The 22,270-nt window shown below is 43.3% G+C and overlaps 1 protein-coding gene across 2 annotated transcripts in view; it reads left to right on the forward strand.

Moving 5' to 3' along the window:
* The window catches only part of LOC146776281 (ATP-binding cassette sub-family C member 12-like), a 1,395,717-nt gene that overhangs the window by 798,560 nt on the left and 574,887 nt on the right, over positions 1–22,270 (forward strand). For both annotated transcript variants that reach the window (XM_085639684.1, XM_085639683.1), the window contains exons 15-16: positions 4,534–4,737; positions 8,827–8,961. In XM_085639684.1, coding sequence (XP_085495810.1) covers positions 4,534–4,737; positions 8,827–8,961 — 339 coding nt within the window. The remainder of the gene's footprint in view (positions 1–4,533; positions 4,738–8,826; positions 8,962–22,270) is intronic.

The raw sequence follows: 22,270 nt of genomic DNA on the forward strand, positions 1-22,270 counted from the left end.
AGGGAAACGGTTGAGCTTTGTAAACCAATGGTAAGATCATTTTACCAACTTTCGTCGTCCATGGCTATGGAACCTTATTTAAAATATGTAACCAAACCATATCATCGTTTCCTACTTATAAGGTTCAGGTTCAACCTGATACATCTTGTGCTTGGCTCGTACACAAAGTGGGGTACTCCAGAAGATTCCCCACCCTGCACCTGCGATTTTTTTTCCACACAGGACACTCTGCACCTAGTTATGCTTTGTGAACATTATTTGGTGGCCCGTAAAAAATTTATTTTCCCTATCTTGAAAGACTTAAACTTTGCTCAGGTACGGCCGGCTCTATTATACCTACAGATGTTGAACTCGGTACAGGTCACATATGGTGTAGCTTGTTTTTTGGTAGCAGCCGTTAGACAAAATAAAACAAGACTTGTCCCAAAAATCAACCACCAAACCTGACACTTGCAAAAAAAAAAACAAAAAAAAAAAACTTTTGGTGGGAATGTTTAAAATATACTGAAATGGGTACTCCCTATATCTATTTTTTAAACTTGTTATTGTAAATCCTTTTTTAACATGTTTTTTATCCAGGATTGGCAATCACCTTTAAACTTGTTTAATTGTATTTTAACCTTGTTTTATGTACTATGTATTGCTTTTATGGTTTTAATTAACCGAATAAAGTTCTTTGACTGACTGACTGACAATAAAGCATCCTTAGGCATGATGCCTTTCTCAGGTTGACCCAAAAAGGAACTCAAGCAATTGCGGAGAAGGCTTCAATCTTCATATTCCGTTATTAGCTGTCCTTGAAGAAAGCAAAAATCACAACCATGAAAGTGATAGAGACTTTCTGCTAGTCCCCTGTGCATGCAGAATCAGGTTCATCATCTATTCAGGGCTAGTGAAATGCTGTGTATACTCTCCATTGATACATCCAGGTTCACAACATAATATGCACTTTCTAGGTACCACCTGTGAAGAACTATTTTTTCCCTCATGGAGAGGCTACGAGGAGATTTCTCCATTGAGGGGTCTCCTCACTTAAATGTTTAAATGATGGTGGGTTATGCTGCTCGCTCCAGGAACCAGTCATCAAAGGGGATTATTCTGCCTCACTGCTTATAACCTGGGCACAATTCTGAGGTCTCTCAGACACCCTACTAGTCTCTGAAGTCGGGTCCTGGGCATACAGCCCCAGCCAATCAAACTTCTGACACACTTCATCCCTTTGAGGGGTGTCTTCCTTTGACAAGATCCTTGCCTGTGGGATACTATTTCCAGGGGAACAGGCATCAGACTCTCTTTGCCCCTCTCGTGTAGAGACAGGGCACTTCTGCATCCCAGAAGTGTCTTTGAATCCTCTTTTCTAAAAAATAAATGTTCCTCCTTTGTAGCATGCATAGGCAATAATCACCTTACGTTCAGCTGGCAGATCCCTCAGGAGAGACATCGGGGGTTTACCCCCCCAAACTGATTATTTTAATGTGACAAAGGATTGGGTTCAGTGGCAGTTGCAAGGGCAAAAGTATTTACAACCAGCTTCCACCATGGCCAACCTGACCAGGTCATTCCCTAGGATAAACCTAATTGAAAGATGATCGAGTACTTTAACGACAGCTCCTCTAACATTATCTTCAATCCATGAGCTAAGCCATGCCAGGGGATTACTAAAACACTTCCGTAAAATGGGCTTGGTCAGGCCACTAATTCCATTGAGGTATTTCCTAGGGGTCATAGTTTGCTTCAACACTATTTTCTGATTTGCTTTGCTGTCTCAGCGTCAGTCGCTGGCCATTCACAAATGCTGGATGTATTAAACGATGAATATGTAGTTGTTCTTGGTAGGCAAATCCAGGTTTTGCCTCTCCATTAGTCAGATTTGACAGTCCTGGTTAATCCAAGTATAATGTGGGGGGGTATGTAGTGCAATTGTCTGAAAGTTTACATCCTGTGACCCAGGTGACCATAGCGGAAGAAGCCTTTTGAGGACTCTCCCTAGACACCCTTCTCCGGGCCTTGTCCTTCACAAAAGATCCAGTCTGCCTGCACGGAGTCCTGGGACGCAGATGACTACAAGCTGTTTTATGGGTATATTGTTTGTGGCGATTATCCTGCCTACCACTCCTTCACATCTGTTTCAACCCTTGGCCGGACCTCATAGCCAGTTGTTTGCGATCATCAACTGCATACAAAAGGTGTTGTATCACAGAAAATTAAATAAACTCTCAAATGATCTTTCATCCAGCTATTTAACCCCTTCGCTGCTAGGCCTTCCCCCCCCCCCCCCCCCCCCCCCTGTGCTAAGCCTTTTTTGGCTATTTGGGGAAGTGTGCTCTTAGGCCCCTGTAACTTTTTGACCGCATAAGGTATCCACGCCAAATTTGCGTCCTTTTCTTCCAACATCATGGGGATTGTAAAGGTACCCAGGGTTTGTGGATACCCCTGGAGGGGTCCCAGAAATTAGCCAAAATATTTTGGGTTTTTTGGGAAAAATTGGAAAAAAGAGCTGCAAATGAAAGCGTCTGGGTTTTTCCCTGCAAATGGTATCAAAAAAGGGTTTATGGGGCTGAAATCACCATTTTCCCAGCTTTTAGGGAATGACAGACTTTTGTCAGAAAACCAACATTTTTTACACAGTTTTGGCATTTTTCTGGGACATAGCCTATTTTTGCTATTTGTTGTGCTTTCAACCTCCATCCAGTTAATGGGAGAAATGGGTATAAAAGCAATAATGGATCCTGGAAAGCTATACATTTTAGAAAAGTACACACACTTCTTAATTCAGCAAGGGGTCATTTGTGTAGATCCATCAAGGTTTCTTTATAGAAACTAACAGTTAAATATAGGAAAAATTGAAAATTAGTTGAAAAAAACAGCCTTTCGTGTCAACGTTTTCACTTGTAACTTCTTCTAATTATCACAGCTCTTTGAAAGCAATATACCGTTACATTGGCTGGACCTTTATGGTTGTGAGGATATATAGGACTTGTAGGTTCACCAAGAACCCGACGAACCCAGAGTCAAAAACTGAGCAGCAATTTGCAATGGCTTTTTATTATGTACCGGGTATATATCAATTATTGTGGGAAAATGTATACATGGAAAAATCGGTATGAAAGACACCTATGACTTTATTCTCACAGATATCATGCGTTATACCGTATAGAAATGTTTGCATGCATCTTGCTGTAAAAAATGCATACGTCGTGCCACGAACGTTTCTATGGCAAGCTAGCGTCAAAAGAACAAACTCACAGCCTTTCATTTAAGAGCGACCCACTTGGACATTCATGTACGTATTTTTTTAAAGAATCTTTGGAAGTCCAAGATCCCAAGAATTCCATGGTGCTCACCATCAAATGAAATTGGGAGAGATACATTTCTGCAAAAGGTACTTCACATGAGAATAAAATCATCAGTACAACTACACAATAAAGTGTCGCTAGACCAGTACCTCCTTTGACTTAGTAGGGACATATTCTCCGCATGTATGGTTATGGCAGATGAGGCACGTTGTTATTCAGCACAATTGTATGTATATTGATACCAGATGGGATTTTCTACCTGTTTTGCACTATGTCCCCCCCTTCTTTTTCATTTACGTACCTTCATTGCATATTCGTTGGAAAGAACGTCACATTATCACGCATCGTGTTAACATCTTACTAATAATAATATGTATGTATATTGAGATAAAATACATTGTAATATGTAATGATCTTTTATGATGGGAGACATGTATACGTTCTAGTCTGTTATGTTTTGTTTTAAAATTCCAAGAAAAGCAATAAGAAACAAATTTAAACAAAAAAATGAATTGCTATTGATCCAGGTGTAAACTACATAGGCAAGAAACATGTTGACCAGTCCAAAGGAGTATTAGGAACATTATTTCCTTACTATTTTGAGTGTTTTTATCTTTTAACATAGACCCCTATAAACAATAAATAAAATCTATAGGGATCTATAATTAATTGTAATCCTCTTTTTTCACCGATCTACCTTCAGCTCATTATACAACAGTTCCTCTATCACAAACAGGAGGTTAATCGAATGTTCACTTTGTAACCTCAAGGCCAGAATTCATAAAAGATCTCCAACAATGAGCCCCCTTTGAGGACCCGCTGGGCATCACGGTACTGGCCCAACAAGGAGCACAGACCGATGATGAAACATGCCATCTTTTGGTGGGGGAGGGCTTGTGCTTCGATGAGTTAATGCTTCTTGTAACTGATTAGGACCCGATTACATAATATAGTAATCTGGAACCGTAGCTCGGAATGGTCCATTTTTGTTTGTCTATTGATATGAATGGACAAGTGTGTACTGGAGCATACTGACTCTTAGTCCTTTTGTTTGAGATTAGAAAGGGATTACAAAACCTGGAGTTCTTTAAGTGAGAAAGGTTCTTCCCTGCATTACATTCATGGAGTCCAAGGCTCCTAGGTAGTTCTGGATTTCTCCTAAGCTGTAACTAGTTGATTTAATTATGTGGAAACAATTGGTGCCTAATATTTTCCTTGGTAATTTTCCCCCTTACAGATAGGTGAGCGAGGCATTAATCTCTCTGGTGGACAGAAGCAAAGGGTCAGCATGGCGCGGGCGGTGTATGCCGACAAAGAAATTTACCTGTTGGACGATCCCCTGTCCGCTGTCGACGCCCACGTTGGAAAGCATATTTTTGAAGAATGCCTGAAAAAAAAACTGAAGGGCAAGACAATTGTCCTAGTTACTCATCAACTGCAGGTGACACATTCTAAATTGTATTTATGGAAAATAATTCTACTTGTAGCGTGTGATATATTTTTAAATGAATCCTCAGTTGCGTGATTTTAAGAATGACATAGTTCTATCTTTGCACCTAAATGAATGTCATTAAATTCTAATGTGTGCTTTGTGCCCTGAGAATGGTAGAGATTTTGTCTTTAGCTGTCTTGTCTTTTCTGTTTACACTGTTTATCCTACCCATAAATCATTTAAAATTACAGGAAACAACCACAATTAAGTTATCTTGTAGTAAGGGACAATAGTTGAAACAACTGTCTTGAACTCACCAGCCACACATAGTGTCTCAGGGTCAGTGCTTAATTTCAGCCCATGAATTATGGTACTCGGCACGGGCACTTAATTATCAACAACGGCACCTATGACAGTCAGCCACATGGTGGCGCTGTTTGTCTTATTAATAGAGAAACAGTTGTTTATTAATTCCATATAAACTAAAAATGAGTAATACCTGCTGCCCAAACCATTCGTATACCTTTGGGGCCTGGAATAGGCTGAATTGTCAACTTTTAGGCATGTGATGGTTAATAGTTGTGCTTATAATGTCACTGACACTGCTGGCAAGATCAGTGGGTGATGCCCTTGCACTAATTAAGCTCTGCTCAGGGTGCATAGATACAAAGGGGGGTGGTGATTGACGGAGCATCAGAACCAATCAAACACTCACACCCAGTCAACAGATCTGGGTTTGATTCATCACCGTTCTTTAGCCCACTCTGCCACCCCAGTTCAGACATGGCCATATGCAAATCAGTCGGACCCTGTGCCTCATGGGAACAGTCCAGCCCGAACTGCCAAGCCATGCCTTCCCTGGACCAGGGTGCATAGATAGAGTGAAAGAAATTGAAAGAAATCATTGGCACTCCGAGCTCTTTCTTCAGGAGAGAGCGCTTTCAGTTTCAAGGGTCCTATAGGTTGTTTCAATGCACTGAAATAGTACTGAAAACTGAAAAGTAGCATACTTCAACTCAGCAAGAGTTTATTATGAATAGTTTTGATAAACTATGGCTCCCTCTTATTATTGAGAGGAATGTATAGGGTTCTTGAAGGTCTCCATGATGAGTGAGTCAGAAACCGATGAATTCAAGCGTTGACAAAGCCAGTAGGTCTCAAATTTAAAATGCGAGTGCTGAGCTACTGGCCTGTTGTGATTGAGGCTGTTTGCCTCTGGTGTCCTCTAATCTGTCCACTATCACCCTGCAAACTAGGCCAAGTACAACCCTTACTGCACTTTGCTTTCAGGATAGTGAGAGTGAGGAGTCGAAGGTTTCCCAGCGACATAGTGTGGGATGGGGGCAAGAACTCAGAACTCAACAATCATCAGATACAATAACGTAATGTCCAGCTCATGTGCTTCAATCATACACCAAAACTGAATGTTTCACAATTCAGTTTAGATTGGTGATTAAAGGACTGCATCCCTGGTTGTGATCTCATTGAGAAGGTTTAGATGTGAAACTCACTACAATAGGTCTTACCCTAGATTTATTTTGGCAGAAAGTTTCAATGCTTGATGTTTGAGTTCTTTGAAGCATGTTTCAGTACTTGGTCTCTCTCAGAGGTAAGACTAGCGAATTCATGCGCTATGATTTCACAGGGGGTGAAGCGACGGGTCCAGCCTGCACCTTTTTACCTCAAGAAGTACCCCTTCACCACAAGCATTGATGGACAATTATAGCCTGGAGGGTTTAGACAATAAGGTTCTTCAGCAGTTGCAGGCTCCAAGACTGTCCGGGTTCACTTGGCAGTGACAGGTGTCATATAGCGCTAGGAAAGGAGCAAAATAAACAATTCCTGCATTCTACAGATCCTCATATTCTGGTTGTTTGGGTTTTCTCGCATTCCAGTGTTATAATTTGGCCACAAATGGTGGCATAATTAGGCAGTGTGGCTTAATGGAGTAATTACATAAAATGAAAGTATCAAGAGTAACGCAACATTCCCCAAATTACATCAGTTTCACTGGCACAGTTTAAATTCCAATGAGCCCAAACTGTAAACTCTAGATAATGGAAACTCAAGTTGTACTATGACAGTCGTGAAAAACAATTAGTTTTAGAATTGTTCATAAAGAACAATAAACATGATATAAAGAGCGCACTTGAAGTTCATTATTTTTTACTTTACTGTGCTTATGTACTTTCACTCTTTCAAACAACATCGCTCAATATCACTAGGCCCCTCTTAAGGTAGTGCGTGGAGCTGCTGAAAAACTCCACCCATTCCTCGCCCGCTAACGTTAAGTTGGCGAGTGCAGGTATGGAAGATCTTACTCCAGACCACCTCCAGAGAGATTTCTCACTGCGGACAGTCATGGATGGCCCATACCACTCAGGTTGAGAAACCTTCTGTTCGTGTTAAGGAAGTTGCCGCTCGAGTAGAACATCTACTCGAGCGTCAGAAAGAAGCAGAGTCCTCTTGAGCTGTGCATATTGTTGTTTGCGCCCAGTGCTAAAAATCTGTGCGAATGGCACGACCTAACACACTCCGCTGCTTACGGAACTCCGTATAGCGTGGCAGAGTTTTTTGGTCACTTCACGGAGTTCCGCGTAGCAAAACTCTGCCCAGGGCTAAATAGCACTTTCTTATAGGAGTAGTAAGAGGGGAGTTAAAGAGGAGCACGATGAGGTTTAGAACAGATAGGTTGGTCATGTGTCATAAGCAGGCGAGGTGCTTTAGGCATTAAGCTACATAATACCCAAGTGCTTCCTAATACAGATGGTTTTTGACCTTTCCCATACTTTCGAAAGTCTGCTTCAAGGTAAATCCTATTTTCAGTCTAACAGTTTGAGTTGGTAATTTAATGTATCTCCTCCACTTAAAATATGTTTTTAAATCCATAACTACATGCTGAAACATTTAAGAATGGAGAGAACTGAAGAAAGTGCAGATAATATCCCTAGATGGCTAACATTCGATTGGTGCGGAAGATGGGGCTTAACTTAAGTGAGGCGAGTTGTGTTTGTCTTTATGTGCACAATTTTTAGTTAAATTATTTGCGTCACCTGCGTGACTTAGTAAGCACTGAAATAGCGGTCCCAGCGGGGGTACCTAATAAAGGTGGAATGTGGTAGAACATTCTACTAATCTCAGATGGGAGTATGCCCTATTGAAGCGAAAGAGGGGTGGGGTCTGATGCTAAACTTTTTGGAGAAACAAGAAAGAAGGCAGCTTGGACTGAAGAAGAGGAACTTGAACATGCAGAGTTAAAAATAGAAACAAGTCTGGTGTGTACTTTTTCGGTCTGGCTGCAGGCAGCTTTCTTGCTGTTAGGTCCTCATGCATTCAGCTCTTCAAAAAAGTACAAGTGAAATACAGACAGAAATGGGTTTTGGATCAGCCTCCTTTTGATGTTTGCTTTCATGGTTTTTATGGTATGACTTGCTTGGATGGGCTGATCAAGATCATGGCTTTCATGTATGGTTGCATTTGTTTTCCTGTTAAATGTTGGTGAAGGAACATCAAGTAGTCTTTCTGTTAGACTACAGCCCGTCTGCTCTTTGATATATCTTCTTTGCTAGCACAATACCTTTTTAATCGTTGGTTTATGGCTGTTTTGCTTTTGCTTAGGAGGTGCGCCTGTTTGTATATCTTAGCCTGTCATATAAACATATGCTATTCATCAATCACCCTTGCATGTTCATTTGTTTTGGTTTGCTCTAATAATAAGATGTTGGATTTACAGCCAAAGACATGTGCAGACAAATGCCTATGCTATGAAAATACTGTCACTGTGTAACAAATATCTTCTGCTATCTGTGTCTTTTCCGTTTAGCACTTACAATGCAACCTTCTGACTCATCACAGTTAACTCTGCTACTGCAGTCCTTTTTGTGAGTAGGACCTAGTTGCAAATTCTCGTTATTAGATTTTCGTACAATGACAGATGAAGGAAATATACTCAAATTTAACCAATTACTACCAAACACCTTAAGTAATAATCATACCCAATAGTCTGAATAGTCCGATCTATTGTCTTTGCCAATGTTTCTCATTCTTGTGCTGTATATTTCTAAACTGTTGGCCCATTGTTTTGCTGCACCTTCACAGTATCTAGAGTTTTGTGATAAAGTGGTTTTACTGGAGGATGGCAGAATACGCGAAAAGGGAACGCACAAGGAGTTAATGGATGCAAACCGACGATATACGCAGCTCCTTCAGCAATTCAACACAACTCAATCACAGGTATTTGAATTCTTGTTTTAATTCTGAAACCTTTAGATGCTTCTCTGAAGGCAACAATTGGTAATACATGTGTGTTTCATAATAGGTCTTACATTTCTGTAAAGAGGAAAAAAAAGCCCTAAAAGAGGAATGACCAAACAATGCCCTGCTTTTTGTGATTCGCTACTGTCCTGGGAATACCTGAGATTCATTGTATAAAGACACAAAGTATTAATTCTGTTTATTTACCTTTTTTAATAAAAGGGCATAATGAGTAAATGACTAGAACTCACTTTGCCTGCTCACAACAAATAACTCTCACAAAAATGTTTTTTTAACCAACCTATTAAAGCCAAGTCCATTTGACCAATCCTCTTACACTTCTAAGGCATACTGTAAGTAAGAGAGGTAGCCACCAGTGCATATCACACAATCCCAGAGTCTATGTGCATTTAAAAATAATTTTTAGGATCTGAAACTTTTCCTAGGCTATACTTTCAGACTTCACTTGGAGTGTCAAATACAATGCAAGCAGTTCTTAAGTAACAGGCATAATACGCCACCAGTAGTTAAAGAATCCATGAAATGTGTTAAGTACTCTTTTTACAATACTTACATGTGATGTGCTGCACTGTTTGTTAATTGTTTCCTCTTACTGCAAACTGGGCTTTTTTAAAGTTTTCAACTAATGTATACTAAAATTTTTCTCCAAAAAGTGGTGCTTTCTTTTCCGTATCTGTTGTGGTTGATCTTATAATGCAACAACAATTTGGTGGAGCAATGTGAATAAATATATCTGTGCAAGAATGTGGATTATTTTTTAGGGCAAGTGATCACCCACCTCGAGGAAGTACTTAGTATACAAGGAAGAACACTAACGTTTCCGTGTGATCCCTGATCGTCACTAAATTACCCTGAGCTCGGCCCCTTGGTATTTTTGATATTTATGGCATAGGGCAGAATTGCTTACCTTAATGCAATGCATAAAGTATTATGCAGTACCAAAACAGTATTACATTGAAAACACTAAACAATAAAACCTTAACATGGAGAATTACACCAAAACAACAAATTTCCAATGTGAAGTTTTAAGTGAAAATAGCACCAAACAGCACTAAGCGCCAATGGTAGCCGATGGTCTCTATAGGGCAGGACCTAGGTGGACTTTTAGGCTGACCAATATGGATCTTGGGGTACGATACACTAAGTGAAACCACACAATCATGGATTTTACCTTAAGCCTTAGGCTGAAAAATTGAGGAAAATGTCCTCTGGCGGGGCAAAGCAGCAGGCCGTATCTGGCAAAGTTGATTTGAAGTTGGATAACTGTTGGGCAAGATCCCACTGAAGCTGTTGGTTTAGGTGGGAAAAGCTCAAAGGAGGAGACATTCTGATTCCCATCCACCAAATTTCAACCATTCCCAGCTACTTTTCACACATTTCCCTGGCCCAGATTTCTTTTTGGGACTTAAGAGCCGATTACGGTGTGGCCCGTGAAGGCTCCGACCGTCGGTTGGAGCCTTCCCAGGCTGCATCATAATCAGTCCCTAGGTTTACTTTTCGACCACTGCATTACAATGCTCACAATGCTGGCAGTCGGAAACTAAAACGTCCGGTCATTCTGGCTGCCTTCCGACGGGCTCAAGGAGCTCGTCGGCCAGTCTCAACCGGCTCATAATCCCAAAGGGCAGGCCTTTTTGCTCTTGGGATTACGATGCACAGTTTTGGCATAGTTTCCATGCCGGCCTGCCCGACATGGAAACCATGTCGGGAAGCATGTTATGGGGCCCCCAGCAGGGCCATCTTGTTGTGTGGCCTCTGGTCGGGGACCGAGGGGGTACCTATGGTACCCTTTGTTGATCCATGGACCCCGCGGCAGACACCTTGAGGTGAATTCTAAGGGGTGCAGGAATGAACAGTACCTCCCATTTCCCTATGGGAGCATGTATTATGGCTGGTTTACGGCCGTAAAGCATGCTCCTATAGGGAAATGTAGGAATGGGACTGAACAGTGTACGATCGCATCTTAAGTAGGCGGTCGGGATTGCCGACCAGAGGTCTTCGGTCCCAGGACCGAGACGATGTCAGGCGAACTTAAGTCTGCCCAACATATTAAATAGCCCCTAAGTCTCAAAATGAAAGTCCTTTTTTCCTAGTGGGTAAAGACATTAAACCATATTTGATAGAGAACCCCATGAGGTCAGACACGTTCTTGGCAAGAGCCTGCTGAAACAGATTTTCTGCTGCAGAGATGCTCTTGGGGGATGAACCTGTTTCTTCAGCTCATCAAAGTCACGCTTCCACCAGATGAGCTCTGGTGGAGTCCTGCAGCTGATGGAAGTAAGAATTGTTCTCAGTCCCAAAACTTTACAGGAGTAAGTCACTTTTTTCTCAGTTCTTCACCTAAGGCTCGCTAACTATGTGGGAGACTCTAAGAAGTTTAGGGTTTGAACCAACAAAAGCCTTGGGCAGGGTCCAGTGCAGCACCTGTTGTGACAGGCCAAATGGGAATCCAGGAAAAAGTATTTTTTCAGCTCTTTGTGTCCCTGTATTACCACAGGAGATCAGTCTACTGACCCTTGGGGGTCCACTCTTTTGTCCTGTGTATTAGAGAGAGTAGATCCAGTTGCTTCTGATTCCTCTCAGGTTACAGCACTCTGAGTCCAGTCCTGTTCTGATATTCCGCAGGTCCAAAAAGTGTTCTGAGGCGGATTCCTTGAAGTGCCACATTTATGATGTGCAGTACCCAATGAGTAGGAGTAACTCCTGGCACCTCCCTAAGCAATGCGGTAAAAGCTCCTATGGGTAACACTTTTGAGCTGCTACAGTTTGCCCTTCTGCTAAAATGCCACAATTCACCTTACTGCTAAAATGTTTGATAAGGGAACTCTTCATCCCTTATATGGAGCCATTGTATGCACCAGAGGTGTGGCCAGGGAAATGAGCAATCCCATCCATTGTTTCTACTCCAGCCTGGTTTTGAGGGCATCTTCCTTTCTGCCAAGGGTTGAAAACTGCCAACTAAAACCCAGGCTATTAGCACTGCCATTGGAGATGTTTTTGTACCTCATTGCTACGGAGACACTGACAAACCAGCTGTGCTGGGCTAATTCTAATTAGCCTGACTGGGGCTCAAGCAGGAAAAGTGTAACTTCCTAAAGGTTCCTTTCCACATATATTTGATACAACTCTGACTTCAATGATAGATTAAATGGAATAAATATGAAAAATAGACTTTGAATGAAAATTCTAGCTGTTTCCTGTCAAAATATGCAAATTAAAGTTTATAATCTTTAGACATTTTCCTAGATCCAGCTATAGTCCTGCCAGTGAAAATAATCTTTCAGTGCTAGTCACTGGAGGAACATGCCATCTTTAGTATTGCACATGTTCCATTTTCAAATATCACACACCCTACCTTGTGGGCAACAAGGTGTACTTCAGGGTGAATAATAAATAGTTAAAAGCAAGGTTTCCTGCCTTTCAGAAAGGGGTACTTTGACAAGTTTGACAGCAGGTTTTTAAGCTGTTGTGGGATGGCTACATATGGTAGGCCTGAAGCCATGATTTACAGGCTCACTGTGTAGATGGCATCAAAGATGTTGAAGTCCACAGCTGGCATTTAAATTTCAAGCCCTAAATGCATTTTCTACATCGTATACTGCAGACTTGTAGACCAGTTAAATACGTCGAACAGAGTTCTGTCAATGTAGCCAGGTTTATAGGGGAAACACCAGTAATTTAGTCCTGTTTAACCCTTTGCCTGGGGGGGTAATTCCCCTGCGGCAGGGGGGGGGCGCGGCGGCGCTGTGCTCGTGACGAGCTCAGCTCGTCATGACTCACAGCAGAGCTGTGCTCATGACGAACTGAGCTCGTCACGACCCCACCCACTGACTAATTCTCCCGCTGAGGCGGGGAATTAATTCCGTGTGGGCGGGCGGCAGCCATTATGACGAGCTCAGCTTGTCATGAGCAAAACTCCACTGTGACTCATGACGAGCTGAGCTCGTCATGAGCATGCAACAGGTTAACAGGAGTAAAGTGCACCAAAACAGGCAGGGCACAAATTGTGGGGAAAACACATTATAGATGGTAATTTCCTACACTCTTCATAATGTTGGAATGTCCATTTGTATTGCTAGAAGTGAAACCTGGGGATCTTTACACCTGAGCGGTAGCAGGATGCCCCCTCACCTTTGGGAAGGAGAATATTGCAAGCAAATAAATGCACTCTGGGGTTCCCTGTCTAAGTTATGTCCATGAAGCAATTAGAAGGTTTTTAGTGTGGGTTTCGTGTTACCACTGTTTCATCACAAACTTATGTATTTGAGAAAAAACTTCTGATAGGAAAGTGCCAACAAACAATTAAATCCATTATTTAACCATCTTCCACCCTCTTGTTAGTGTTGCATTATTGCTAAATTCACCCGTTTGCTTAACTATTATCACTATTTACTTATGTGTCTTGAAATGTAATTTATAATGAATGTTCCAGTAATTAGAAATGTGGAATAGAGCATTTAAATTGCTGGTACATATTGTAGGAGCTCTATTTTCCTTGGGTAGCTTAGCCTTTTATAAAGCCATGGTGCTATTTGCTAATCCCCTTTGCACATTTTATTTTGCTTTGCTTTCATGTAAAGATGCTGTTGGATTTATGAATTTTTATTCTCGAGGTAAAACGTGTGCTCACATGGACTTTCCTAAAGAATGACAAAAATGCCCTATATGCAAAATAGGCTGTGCAGGCCTTTTAGGCTCACTACTTACAATGCAAACTTCACCTTCTGACTCCTTTTTATAACATTGTTTTTTGAAGGCTGAGCTTAAATTGCTTTAATGAGTTCTGTTAAGCACTGGGGACAGTTGGTATTATTATAAAGAGAAATTGCATACAGGCAATTTTATTTTAAAAAAACATTTTCACATTCATTTTTGCATTTTTATATTTCATGTGGTCATTTTCAAGCAACAAGCATAGTGTCAGCGTAATATATAACAAACTATATAACAAACTAATCATCTCTTTTTAGTTTTTTATTTATTTATCCAGAGATAAGCGCATACCATCACATTACACATTGATAACATAAACATAGGGAAGAACATTCTTTAGAGAATAAATATATTACATTATCCACATATTCCATATATAGTTTCTTAAATGAAAAGGCTATAAAAAGTCAGTTTAAAAATATATAGTATTAGAACCATACTTCATACATGGTACCATAGCTAAAAGAGATATAACACATAAAAGGGAGAGGGGCGGCTCACTTTACTTGATTAGTTATTTGATTGAGCATATTGATATTTAAGAGCTACTGAAAATCAGAGGCTAGCCAGTCTCCATAGCCAAGGCAAAGAGTCAACCAGTCAGACAAAGGGGACTAGATCTTTTGTCCCCACTTCCTAGCCTTTCTGCCTTTACAGTTATGTAAAGTTCTTTCTTTGTTCTATATGCCCATTATTGGCCGAGCCAAGCCTGTCACGTAAGGGGTTCTAGATCTTTCCATCTTGTTGTAATTAACAACCTAGCAACAGAAATAAAGATAAAGTTAATTTGGCTTGAGTCTAATCTACTGTTGTTATACAGAGTAACATCATGAGTGGGTGCAAAGAGATCTTTCTTCCAAATAATTCCTCCCAGAATGTCTCCAAGCTGTTTTTTAAGGGTTGTAGCTTATCACAAGTACACAACGTGCAGGGCCAACCCCACATCAGGGACACTTATCATTTCCTCTTTTACCCTAACCAAAGAGTTTCGCCGGGGTAAAGTATAAATTAAAAATTGTCTTATAGTGTTGAGCCTTCACGTTTGCTGAGAAGAAGATCTTTCAGACTAGTCCAATTGTCATATGTAGATCTGTATCACCCTCCTCTAATTTCATAGCACATTTTGTTTCAGTCCTTTCAAGATCATTTGGCATACTGTCCAGTAAGACATTATAAATATGTCTTATCTTACAGTCAGTGTGATTAATCACCTCTAGAAGGGGGATTTTATCCCAAAAAAGATCTGGCCTAATTTGGTTAAAAAACTTCTTTGCTTGTACATATTTAAAGTGTGGGCTAGCAGGTATACCGAAGTCCTGCTGTACATCAAAAGATTAGCACAATTGCCCTGTTGAAAATACATCCCTGGTCCTAGTGAGGCCCAATTGCTCCCATTGCCTTCCAATTACATCTTAAAAGAGAGGTGGGAGAAGTGGAGATCACCACATAGGTGTATATTTGTTTGCGAAATGCTGATTGCCTGCGATTGCGGGATTGGAGTGCTGGCGCGCATGCGTCCAAGTACTGCACAGGCGCGTGTGTCAGAACGGAATGCTGATTGCCTGCGATTGCGGGAATGGAGTGTTGGGGGCGCGTATGCGTCCAAATGCTGCACAGGCGCGCATGTGCAGAGAACCGAGAGTGAACACGCAACAGGAAACGGAATATTAGTGGGGCTAATTAAAATACTAAGACGAGGGTGTTTAACATCAGGCTCGTATTTGGGCAGTGGCTGCTATGCCTGAGGGTGAAAGAGCTATGCTGGATAATGTAGGGAAATGGGTGGTGTTAGACGGGAATCCTCATGCTGTGAATGTCAGTGGACATGCCAGAGATTGCAGGCACAAGGTTAGGGTCTCCTCAGGCTATTCCAGGGGATATTATCGTTCAGCCCAGTTACGTGGCTAGAAAGGCGATAAATCCATCTTTGCTCTTGTTCAAAGAGACGGCTCTGAATGTTGGGTAGGTTGTTATCCAGGGCTAACATTCTGTTCTGACACACGCGCCTGTGCAGTACTTGGACGCATGCGCGCCAGCACTCCAATCCCGCAATCGCAGGCAATCAGCATTTCGTTCTGACACATGCGCAGACTGCTCTGCCCCTCCCCCGATCACCGGACTGTCAGCACGTACGCAATGGCCCCCGTCCCCATATATTCCCCAACAATCTTAGACTCCACACCATCCAGGAGCCGGGAGACCACAGTAGGTGCCTAGCGGGTGCTGCTCTCTGACCAAGTAAGGTGACGCGCGCAGTCTATTGCTGGCATTACCGGGCTATTTACTGCCATTACTGCCCATTCCTGACTTTGTTTCGTTCCTTCGCAGAATCTGTGTTACGAGGAGCGCACTCCTCCCCTTCCTGATCAGCGATCAATATTCAGCCATAGTGTAATATTTCTTTCTGTTTTTCTTTCATTTCCATTCGTAGCGCGCCACCAAAGGGTAATCGCCCCACTACTGTACCTTGTACCCAACTCGTAGCCTGGTACACTCACAGCCTATTTGACATGCATATCGCACCATCGCTCACTAGTTGCGATCTAGCCCGACTACTCCAGCCAGTGGCTACACGGTATCTCCGTTTTTAGTTGCCTGCCACACCATTCAGGCACCCCACGAGGACAGTCCACACGCTCCCTGCTGGCCTCACTGATAGCTCACAGAGGGCGTATTCCGCCCGCCTAATCACTTGACATCGTGAAGCACCAGCCAATAGCCGCATGTCACAGCGTGTGTGTTGCCACTTGTACGACCATTTGCCAGCACTGATCCTTTCACAGTCAGTAAAAGATTGCATTTTATATTTGTTGCGAATCCTAGCACCATTTGCTATCTGTGTCTGTGTATTGTGTTTTCTTTCCCACAGGTCTTTTTTCGCTGCAGTGTCTGCCAATGAGCTGATATCGCTTCCACACACCTTAGAGAGTGTGTAGGTAAATTACCCTTTTTATTTTTCACTATTCACGTGGCCCTATTTTGCCACTCACTGCACTTCCTGGTCCTGAAGAAAGCCCCGCACATCCTGAGGTGGGCTGAAACATGTAGACCAACCACATAGCCAACTATTAGAAATTGAATCTTTTTCATAGTTGCTTCACATAATTCTTAATTTTAATATATCCTGAGCCGCCACTAATAAATTTCCTTCGGCAAGGATTCTCAGAGGTATTTTTAACTTTTCACTACATCACAGTATCACACCACACCAGCTCCACTGTAGTCAGGCGTTGCAGCACAACCGGGAGGCGCTCGGCCACCCGGTTGGGGCCCCTATGATGAAGCATGACACCAACCAGGTTGGTGTGTGAGGGGCCTTTTACTCACCTAGTGGGTTCCCAAGCACTGCTTGCCAGTGATCGTACCAACACCATTGGGTTCGTCCATTTTTGATTAAACTCAGATATATTACAGGGGATACGGACGCACCCTTGCTTCCCTAGCTCTCTCATTGTTCTCTTCAGCCTCCAATTCCTGCCAAGTGGCTTGGTCTATTATGCCACCCAGGTCCAACCCCTAGAATAACGGAAGCCTAGCTGCCTGACAATCATCCTTATATAGTTCTCGATAAAATACTTAATACACATAGAATATCATTAGTATCAGTTGCAAATTACCCATCTTTCCTTTTAATTGATGCAATATAGTTCCTAGTGGCTTTCTCCATTGTGCATAGAGCTAGAAGTTTCCAAACTGACTCACCATATTCGTAGCTCTCGTTTTCATGAGTCTGAAATCCTTTTGTAACCTTATGGGTATAGAAACTGTTTATCTCTGCTCTTATTATTGTGAGTTCAAGCTGGATTTGTACTGCGTCCAACCCCTGACTAATCCTAACCATAAGCTCTTTTTCCAATTTAACTAACTTTCTAACAAGCTTCTACGCTCGGCCTCCTGATGCTTCCTACTGTGCACAACAAAGCTAATGATATCTCCCCTCAGCCCTGTTATGTTATGTTAGGAATGCTTGTATAGCGCATGGCTGTCCCAGCAGCGGGGCGTCCCAGCGCTCGTGGACGGGTGACCATGGAAAGTGATACTTGCCAGATGGAAAGACAGCCAGGTATGGTCTGCTCCTAAAACCCCAGGGAACAGGAGTGCAGCAAGCATACACATTGTGTGCTAGATGGATGAAAACAGCCAGGTTTTAATCTGTTTTCTGAATGCCCAGTGATCGTGTGTGCTGCGCGCCGTGAGTGGAATAGAGTTCCATTGGGCTGGGGCCAGGGAGCTAAACGAGCGCCCCACCGCTCTGCTCCTGCGCACCCTAGGAGTGCAGGCCAGATGCAGGTCTGAAGAGCACAGTGCTCGCGTTGGGACATATAGTGTGCAGAGCCCCTGCAGTATCTGGGGGCCCTGGTCGTGTAAGATCTTATGGGTGGTGCAGAGAGTTTTTAACTGAATTCTCTGTTCGATAGGCAGCCAGTGTAGATGGTGCAGGAGAGGGACGGCAAAAAGAATGCGGGCAGCCGCATTCTGTGCCCTTTGAAGTCTCTTTTAATGGTGGGCAGAATTTGCGTAGTCGCGCTACGTAAAGCTCCACGAAACAGTAAAAAATCTCCGCGAACACGCAGAAATTCCGTGAACTCGCGGAATTGCTTGTTCGCGATGCTTTTTCCTGTTCGCGAACGCTGTTTGCATGCTCGGGGGGAAATATCTTGCGAACAAGCATTTTTAGAATGTGAACAAGCAAAAAGGAACGCACAAGTTTGGGCAATTCCGCGTTCTCCGCAGAACGTGAAATTACCCAAATTCCACAAATTCCACGAGCGGAACGGAATTTACCGCCCAGGCCTAGTCTCTTTGTGACAGTTTTATTTACGCCCAGTGGCAGTCCGTTAAAATAGTCAAGATGTGACAGAACCACCGATTGAATAATCACTTTTCGGGTGGAAGAGTCAAAAAACCCCAGGATAGGTTTTAAACCGCGTAGGTGGCCAAAGCATGTACCTGCCACTTTTTTGGTGTGAAGCTCGAAAGAGAGGGAGTTGTCCATCAGGAACCCCAGATTCTTAACTGCGCTTTTCGGTTGGGGAGGAGTGCCCAGTGCAGCAGGCCACCACTGGTAGTCCCTCAGTTTTTGAAGAATTAAGTTGAAGATACTTATCTGCCATCCAATCTGAGATGGCCAGGACATCTTCACTGAATTTCAGTTGGTCTTAGGCTGGGTTATTGGTGAAAGTGAATATCACTTGCGTGTCATCCGCATATGATATTGTATTGACCTTCCGGGCTTTGACCAAGAGGGCAAAGGGCGTACGTGCATGTTAAACAACGTGGGGCTCAGAGTGGAGCTTTGGGGGACACCACTGCTGAGGGGATAGGTACCGGACAGGTAGGGAGGGGCATGGATCTGAAAGGAGCGATTGGATAGAAAAGACACAAACCAGGCCCAGGCCTTACCACTGACCCCGATCTCCCCGAGTCAGTGGAGCAAAATCTCATGGGAGACTGTGTCGAAGGCCACACTCAGATTGAGTAAGATCAGTACCGAGGTGTTGCCCAGGTCCAGCGATTCACTCAACTGCTCTGTAACTGCCAACAGACCGGATTCCGTACTATGCAAAGGCCGGAACTTGTGACTTGTCTAAAATCTCATTGGCTTCCTGTAATGGGCCTTCAAGGACGGACGCTAGACGAGATCGATGTATGATAGGTTTTATTGAAATGGGTTTTCTTTTAGTCCGGCTTGTCAGTCTTTCTCTAGCAAATGCGGCGGGATCCGTGGTGCTCCTGTACCAGTACTCTTTGTGTTCACCCGGCTCAGGTTGGTCAGCCGCACCTCCGATCACGATATCAGCTTGCCGGTGGCTCCCAAAAGGCAAAGAAAAGACAAGGGATGCTATTAGCCTCACCCAATAGGCATCAATGTCCTAATACCAGGGCCCGGGAGTGAGGAATCACCTTACGTGTGCAGAACAGTATATTCGTGTGCTTCAAACAATGGTGAGGGGTCGCAACTACAAAAGGAAGGTGACTGAACAAAACGAGGGACGGTTCCCTTAACGCGGGGGCTCCCGCCGTCCTACCCAACCCGCTACCCGGTCCCGTACCTGTCCAAGCCACGCTCCTCCCCTGGGAACGTGGCAGGGCGCTTCGCCGGATCAGGAGCCTCCTGACCTATCCGCTCTCGGACCTCCTTTCTCTCCGTGTGCTCTCTCCCATACTTCTTTCTCTTCCTCGTCCACTTCGCCACGCCACTCGTCTCCTTCTCCTCTCCTGGGATCGCCGTCCGCCCTCTTCCTGGTTCCGTCCTCTTTTGACGATCCCAACGCCGTGACGTCCTGGAGGGGCGGGGTTTGGTTCCCCAGGTCTTCCCCGTTAAAGGGCACCACTCCTGCTATTGTATCCCGGAGTATTCCTTCGTTTTCTGACGCCCATTCATCCTGTTGAGAGGGGACAACATTGGGTAAACGTGATATCGGTGTCCACCAGTCCGTACTTCCTTCTACTCCCTGATCTGCATGTTCTGTCCCGTCACACTTCCAAATACTTGGTCAGGATGATATTAACATGGGATTCCATAACCTTGGCCAAGTAAGGAAGTAGAGAAATTGGCCGGAAATTCTCCGGCAAAGATGCATCCAGTCATGGCTTTTTCAGTAAGGGAACAACCTTGGCATGTTTCCAAGATTTGGGAATTACTAATGACTTGAGAGATTTATTGATCAATTCCCTACCCTCGGTCATAATAAAATCCTGTAATTTCGTAAAGATGTCCGGTTTTACTGGATCACAGGAGAGCCTGATTTCACCTTTGCTGACAGAGTTTCCAGGTCTTTAAAGGACATAGATGGTAAGTCTTGTAGAGAGTAGGGAAGATCAAGTGAGCAGTTAGACGGCCGCGATTTAGAGGAGGCCCTTTCTGGAGTCGAGTGTATTATAAATGCACTCTACTTTATTTAGACAGTAGCGTGCCAGAGATTCGCAGTGCTGGTTGGAAGATATGATATTATTAGTTCCTACCGGGGGGTTTGTTATGTCATTTATAAGAGAAAATATGGTTTTGGAGGGGTTAGGATTAGATATGATCAAATTAGAGTAGAATGCGGCTTTTGACTTTTGTACCAGTTAGTGGTAGACTTTAATAGCCTGCCTGTAGGTCTTTTTAGCTGTGGGGTCGTAGGTGCGCCTCCAGGAGCGTTCCAGAGTTTTACAGTGTTTTTTTTCTATCGCCAAGGTCTTGTTATACCAGGCGTGCGATTGCGTGTGCTTGGCGCAGGTCATTTTCTTAGGGATACAGTGATCGAGTGAGTTGTTAATCCAACCCCTGAAGGCTCTATCCGCTTCATCCAAGTCAGTGGACCGGTTGGGGCGAGATGATTTTAGACTGGACACAAAGCTAGGTGCGTCCAGTTTGTGCTGGGGATGTTCCATAGAAGGCGGATGAGAAGTCTGCCGAGGAGCACCAGCTAGACCAAGGCACCTATGGATGAGAAAATGATCCGTCCAAGTTAGTGGGAGGGGGACATGGACTTTGAGAGAACGAATGTTGGCCCTGCTTTGAAAGTATCCTATACAGTGCCCCGTGGGGCACTGCACCTGTTGATATCAAAATAACCGACTAGCCAGCTTCTCATATGTTCTATGAAATCTGCATTCACAAATGGTTTCCTGTCAAAGGTCCATTTATTCTGACACTTAGAGTTCCCTTGGACCACAACCTCCGAAACCAATGTATTGCGATCTGATTCAAGCTTCGGCAGTTTCATAATCCCTACTTTATCCAAAATTCTACCAGACACCCCCAAAAAATCTAACCTAATTTATTTTGTGTTTGGGCCGGAAAAGGATGTGTAGCCTGAGTCAGAAGAAGGTTTAGCGTTCCACACACCAACCAGGCTGTGGCTACCCATGAATGAAGTCAATGCCCTGTGTATATTCAAATCCCCACAAACTATCAAAGAATCTGATCAGGATGCTAGTTCCACCTCAAAGTCTTACTGCACTTTGGGGTCATCCTTATTTGAGCCATAAAAAGTGCAGACTGTTAATCATATATCCAACTCCACCAATGCCCATCTACCACATTCTTCCACCAATTTCCTCCTTTTGTTGCTCCTAGCTAGGATAGCCACCCCTTAAGAGTGGAATATGCCAATAGTGCATAACATTAGATTGATAGCATTTCCCTCCTACCCCATGGGATATGTGTCGCCTGTTGGCATATTATATCAGGGGCTACTGATCTTAGAATCTCGGCGACCCTGAACTGCTTGGCCTTATTATTCAGCCCGCCCACATAAACCATACATATAATTGTTCTACCCATTTGGCATCAAAAAAGTTTACATTGTATTTATTCTCTTAATCCTACTTTGCCAAAATAAAAAAAATCCTTCTTTGCTCTTTTGCTGGATTTTATTATTATTCTTTTCTTTTTTACCCTGCTTCTCCCACCCCAATACCCCCATCCACCCCTAATCCTACCACCATCATTCCTTCCACCCAACCCTTCCCCAAAAAATCCCCTCCTCCCCTCTGCCCCTTCCTCCCCAGCCTGAGAGGTGTACAGACCGCTCATTTATCTGTGTGTTAGATGAAAGCATCCTCT

The sequence above is a fragment of the Triturus cristatus genome, chromosome 12, assembly GCF_964204655.1.
Source record: "Triturus cristatus chromosome 12, aTriCri1.1, whole genome shotgun sequence".
Classification (NCBI taxonomy): Eukaryota; Metazoa; Chordata; class Amphibia; order Caudata; family Salamandridae; genus Triturus; species Triturus cristatus.